Source organism: Bufo gargarizans, chromosome 5, assembly GCF_014858855.1.
Source record: "Bufo gargarizans isolate SCDJY-AF-19 chromosome 5, ASM1485885v1, whole genome shotgun sequence".
In the NCBI taxonomy this organism is placed as follows: Eukaryota; Metazoa; Chordata; class Amphibia; order Anura; family Bufonidae; genus Bufo; species Bufo gargarizans.
The window spans coordinates 323,845,416-323,851,698 of NC_058084.1; the positions used below are offsets into that span (position 1 = coordinate 323,845,416).

Below are 6,283 nucleotides of genomic sequence, written 5' to 3' on the forward strand. Positions count from 1 at the left end.
CCGTTTTTTTTTGCGGATAGGATGCGGACCCATTCTGCAAAAAACACGGACAGCACACCGTGTGCGGTCCGCATCAGTATGTCCGTTCCGTTGCCCCGCAAAAAAAATAGTGCATGTCCTATTTTCTTCTAGTTTGCAGACAAGGATAGGCATTATTACAATGGATCCGCGAAATAAAACGGATGCCATGCAGAACATAATCCGTTCTTTTTGCGGATCCGCAATTTGCGGACTGCAAAACACATACGGTCGTGTGAATGTAGCCATTTTAGAAACTACACCCCTCAAGTTATTCAAAATTGATTTTACAAATGTTGTTAAGCCTTTAGGTGTTCCACAAGAATGAAAGGAAAATGGAGGTGAAATTTAAAAATGTTTTTGCAGATTTTCCATTTTAATCTATTTTTCTCTGTAACACAGCAAGGGTTAACAGTCAAAGAAAACTCAATAATAATTACCCTGATTCTGCAGTTTACAGAAGCACCCCACATGTTGTGGTAAACTGCTGTATGGGCATACAGCAGGGCGCGGAGGGAAAGGATATGGATTTTGGAGGGCAGATGTCGCTGGGATCATTTTAAGTTGCCAACCATGTCACATTTGAAGACCCTCTTATGCACCCCTAGAGTAGAAACTCCCCTAAAAGTGACCCCATTTTGTAAACTATGGGATGAGGTGACAGTTTTATTTGTACTATTTTGGGATACATATGATTTTTGATTGCTCAATATTACGCTTTTTGTGAGGCAAAAATAATGCTTTTATTTTTAGTTTTTTGCGGAGTTCTTCTGACAGAATAGATCATGTGTTGCTTTTATAGAGCGGGTTGATACAGATGCGACAATACCAAATATGTGTATTTTTTGTTTTTTCAGTTTTACATAATAAAGCATTTTTGAAAACAAAAAAAATGTTTTTGTGTCTTCATTTTCTGAAATAACGAATGGTAAACGGCACTACAAATCCCACCATGGGTTAAATCATACCAATAGTCCAGGTACCTGGCATTTAGGTCCAGAGTAGTGGTGCCCATGGAAGGAAATCCAGGCTAGGGGTCTCTTCAAATAGCAAAATAGTAGAAATATCTGCAGCACTCTTCAATTTGTGCAAAAAAGTTTTTTTTTGTATTCCATCAGCAGCTTACAATGCCATTGCAAGGCATTGTAAGCTGCTTATGGAATAAAAAAAACATATTTTTTTCACAAATTGGAGAGTGCTCAGGATATTTCTACTATTTTTCATTTTCTGAAAGCTTTCTTTTATTTTTCTGCTGATCATCTTGTGCAAGGGCTCTTTTTTTTTTTTGCAGGAAGAGCTGACGATTTTATTGGTAGCATTTTTGGGTACATATGTTTTTTTGATCATTTAATATGACACTTTTTGGGGCAAGGTGACCAAAAAATGTCTATTTTGGCATATATTTTTTATTTTTTTTCTTTAACAGCATTCACCTGAGGGGGTAGATCATATTGATCATATTTTTATAGAGCAGGTCATTACGGACGTAGCAATACCTAATATGTACATTTTTTATTTCAGTTTTAAACATTTACCTTAGGGGGTAAGTTATATAATATTTTTATAGAGCAAGTCATTACAGATGTGAAGATACCAAATATGTCTACTTTTACATCTTACATTTATTTCAGTTTTACACTATAAAAGCATTTTTGAAGAAAAAATTATGTTTTAGTGTCTCCATTTTATGAGCGATTGTCCTATGTATGAGCTCATTTTTTGCTGGAAGAGATGACGGTTTGATTGGTACTATATTGGGATACATATGTCTTTATGAATGCTTGGAATTACACTTTTTGTAATGTATGGTGACAAAAAAATTGCATTTTTGGTACAGTTTGAATTTTTTTATGGTGTTCACCTGAGGGGTTTGGTCATGTGATATTTTTATAGAGATGGTTGTTACGGACGTGGCAATGCCTACTTTTTAAAAATTTATTTCAATTTTAGGCCTCATGCGCACGGCCGTTGTTTTGGTCCGAATCCGAGCTGCAGTTTTGGCGGCTCGGATGCGGGCCCATTCACTTCAATGGGGCCACAAAAGATGCGGACAGCACTCCTTGTGCTGTCGGCATCCATTGCTCCGTTCCGTGGTCTGCAAAAAAATATATAACATGTCCTATTCTTGTCCGCGCTTTGTGATGCTGATGCTGGCGGATGCAGCAGGACTCATCACGTACATGTACATGAATATGTGTGAAGGGGTTAAAGGAGGAAGCAGCATTTAAATACAGTGATCTCCTCCACAGTATGAGGAGAAGCTATCTCTAATGCCATTGCTCATCCCCATACATAATCATTGTTTGCCGACAGCAGAATCTGTTGCCGGTAAATGATTTTTTAGGTGTCTGCACAAACGGTCGTTTATTGGATAATCGGCGACACCTGTAAACTGGCAGAGTATAGCTAACGAGCGTTCGTACGACTGCTCATATAGTGTTAATCTGTCTGAAGCAGTGTAAAGGGCCCTTTAATTAAAAAAAAACTCTCCCTGTGTCACTAAATATAAAATAAATAATCATCCTATAATTCTGTTTCTCCCACACTGTTCGCAGCTCCACAGCTCTCCTCCCTTTGTTGGTATCCAAAATTAAAAATACTGCCCTCCTGTAGCAGTCAACACAAATGATAAGACTTCCTATGGTAAATAGACAGCGTTACGGGCGTGGAGCTACTGTGCCAACTAACCTTTGGGCTAAACCTAAGGGTGTTGTCTCCTGTCCTCCTCCCTTTGTATACAAAATTAAAAAAAATATTGTCCTTCTACAGCAGTCAACAAAAAAGGCTAAGACTTCCTATATAGCTGTGTTCTAACAGCTTGTAGTTTGTATCCCATTGGCAGACTACAGGCTGCATAAACAAAAGTCTGTAGTCTGCTGAGGGATCTGAAAGGCAATAAGTGCATCTCATTGCTGGGTATTACTTGTAAATGACGCTCTTACTTTATTAAAATAAATCACGAAAACAGACACTGCTAATAAGAAACAAAATCTAGGGTGCAGCAAGCATGCAGCAGTATACACCGACAAGAACAGTGCACATCTAAAACCCATATCAAAAACATCTATCTTTATTGAAAAAGCCATTACATAAAAAAATAAAAAACATACTCACAAGAGAACTAAAACAATTCAATCAAGGTCCGTACAAAGGTACAAGTCCTTGATAAGGCTAGCTAACATATGAGGCAAAATATACAGAAAATATTAATGAAAAATGCAGTGCAAAAAGCACCTTAAAGGGGTTTTCTGGGAGTAGAATATTGATAGGTCATCAATATCGGATCGTGGGTGTCCAATGTCACAGCATTTGAGAAGGCTGTGACATTGCAGTGAGCACTGTGGCCTCTTCCTAGGCCGGTGATGTATCTATCGTTCATCAGTCACATGGCCAATGTGCAGCTCAGTCCTATTCAACTGAATGGTCCTGGGCTGCAATACAAAGTACAGCCGATACAGTGCATAGTGCTGCGCTTGGTTTGCGGTCTGGAGGCTGCAGTGCATCTGATGAATGGCGGTTCCGGGTGTCAGACTTCCACCGATCAGATGTTGATGACCTATCCTGAAGAAAACCTAAGATAAACACAATAAAATACTCTGCTTTGAAAAGCAATGACCCGAATTGCTCTAGTGCTACACTGCTAAAATGCTAAAAATGCAATAAGTATAAAGACATAAATCGTTAATGTGACATCCAAGGAGACAAATAGTACCATTGAGCACCTCCCTGATGGGTATTGTGCTGAAGCATGAAGCTTTGCCAGGAGCTAAGGTAGGGCAGGCAAGGCCGCTTTCATATAATCCAACAATAGATAGTTATGCAATATAAGTACAATACATTATATAATTACTGGTGGAGGCTTCAGGACATGCACAATGTAACCACTGAAGCACAAGGAGTACTGCATGATTAACCTGTTCCCAACATGTGGTGTACATGTATGGCGCAGCGGGAGGCGACTTCCCAAACCACGCTGTACATGTACTGATAGGGCAGGCACAGGAATTGTGCTTGCCCAATTAGGGACAGGTGCATGGCTGTTACTGACAGGAAAACCTCTGCTATATCTGCCGGCATTGGCGAAAACACAGATGCAAGTGGATGGACCCCTTAGATACGGCGGCCATTGCATCTAAGGGGTTTATAGAGAAAGAACATTTCCACTCTCAACCCATATGCTCCCTATGTTACAGGCGTGGGGTGTCGATGGTTACAAAGGCCTCCAGGCGTTCGGGTAGTGTACAACATTTATTGCAAATTCACAGGATATTCCATAAATATCTGACAGATGCAGGTCCTACCCCCGATTCCCCTGCGGTGAGACAGGCTCTGGCTGCCATATCAGAGTGGAAAATAAATCTAGAAGTGGGTGTTCATGTATGAGATTTATGGAAACAGTAGAGTAAGAGGGCTCGGATAATTCTGTAACTCCGTGAACATGAGTGACCACCGCTCTTCATCCTCCCCCTAGGTTGGAGCATCACCTCACCAGGTGGGGACACCCTGCGCGTCACATAGGTGGGACCTGCATCCTGTGGCTGTACCATACATTTGTAATTTGAGAAAACCCCTTTGACACATTGTCATTCCAGCTGTAATAGTAAATATACTGTACATTGATTTGAAAGCATTCTCCAGAAAAATGTGGAAGGAAAATTAAAAAAACTTGGAATGCCTCTCATTTATAGGCCCCGGTGATGTACTCTTCCTGACACAATGTTTTTTTTCCCTTTTCCGACAGATTTTCCAGGGTCCATGCCAGATGCTAAATGGGAAGGTAATCTCAGAGCGGTAAAGTGGAGTGATGACAGTGGTCACGATGGTTGCCATGGTAACACGCCTTTCATTGTTTTTACTGTAGTATGAAAGTCAAAGATAACAGGACACTTGATACACATAGCAGAACAAGATATAGCAGCTCCACAGGGCGACTTCTTTTTGAAACAAGCTATTTAAAATTCCAACTATAGATGCAGACAACTTTCACCTGATCTTACAACGCTGACAGACGACTGTCGTCCATTACAGTATCAATGCAAGTTCTTAGAAAATGACATTATTCTTTTATAACTGATAGATGAACACAGCAGAGCAGCAGTCAACTATAATCATGATTATTATATTGTGCTTAAATGCAATATTCTCATTCATGAAGAGTTAAGGGGGTTTTGTCAGTTCAGCAAATAGCATTTATCATGTAGAGGAAGTTAACACAAGGCACTTACTAATGTATTGTGATTGTCCATATTGCTTCCTTTGCTGGCTTGATTCATTTTTTCCATCGCATTATACACTGCTCGTTTCCAGGGTTTGCAGACACTGCTGCAGCGTAGATACGAGGTTGGCGGAATTGGGTCTGCTGTGCATGCGTGTCTATGCGCTTTACCACAGTCCAGGCCACCAGAAAGGCTGGCGCCTTTTCCTATCATGTGGAAGCATGGTCACCACTGCTAGATTGCAGAGTGGTCGGAACTAGCGTTGAGCGAATCAAAGTTCACGAAGTGGACTTGGATGCAAATTTTATGAAAGCCAAATTTCCTCCTGCTTCGTGGTAATGAATCGATTTTCTCTGAATGGTATAGAAAAAAAAAATCATACTTACCTCAATGACAGGGGGGCAGCTCAATCGTCATTCCTTGCCATTTCACCCGTTATTTACAAAGAAATGCGCTTCATGACAAAGTAATTTGTCACAAAGCAAATTTTTTTGCAAAATTCAGCAAAGCAGCCAAATAAATGATACATGAGAAACACCATTTACTGTTCAGACAACCCCTTTAGGTTCTGTGTAAAACAAATCCTCCGGCGCACTTGCAAACGTATCCACAGGGCCACACTTACCAAACAAATTAAAAAACAGTGTCCTTTTGCCATCCACCAGACTGGTATACAGCAGCATTCCTGTTTTTTCACTGTCTAGGAACACATGTCTGCTGCAGATCCAGTAAAAAAGTATATTGCCTGGCCATTTTTTTTTTTATGGAACCCTGTGGGTGACGTATGCCACTGTATGCCCATACAATGGTATATGTTGGAGCCTTCTGATGAAGGTATACATCTGGACATTTTTATCTCTTAGGGCTCTTTCACACTTGCGTTCTTTTCTTCCGGCATAGAGTTCCGTCGTCGGGGCTCTATGCCGGAAGAATCCTGATCAGTTTTATCCTAATGCATTCTGAATGGAGAGAAATCCGTTCAGGATGCATCAGGATTAGAGATGAGCGAACTTCTGTTTTAAGTTCGGCGTCTAAAGTTCGGCTTCCGG

At 40.5% G+C, this 6,283-nt stretch overlaps 1 protein-coding gene across 1 annotated transcript in view; it reads left to right on the top strand.

The window, feature by feature from the left end:
- LOC122939140 (N-acetyllactosaminide beta-1,6-N-acetylglucosaminyl-transferase-like) overlaps positions 1-6,283 on the top strand; it is a 69,358-nt gene that overhangs the window by 48,507 nt on the left and 14,568 nt on the right. Inside the window, exon 2 of the mRNA XM_044295138.1 lies at positions 4,760-4,849. Coding sequence (XP_044151073.1) covers positions 4,760-4,849 — 90 coding nt within the window. The remainder of the gene's footprint in view (positions 1-4,759; positions 4,850-6,283) is intronic.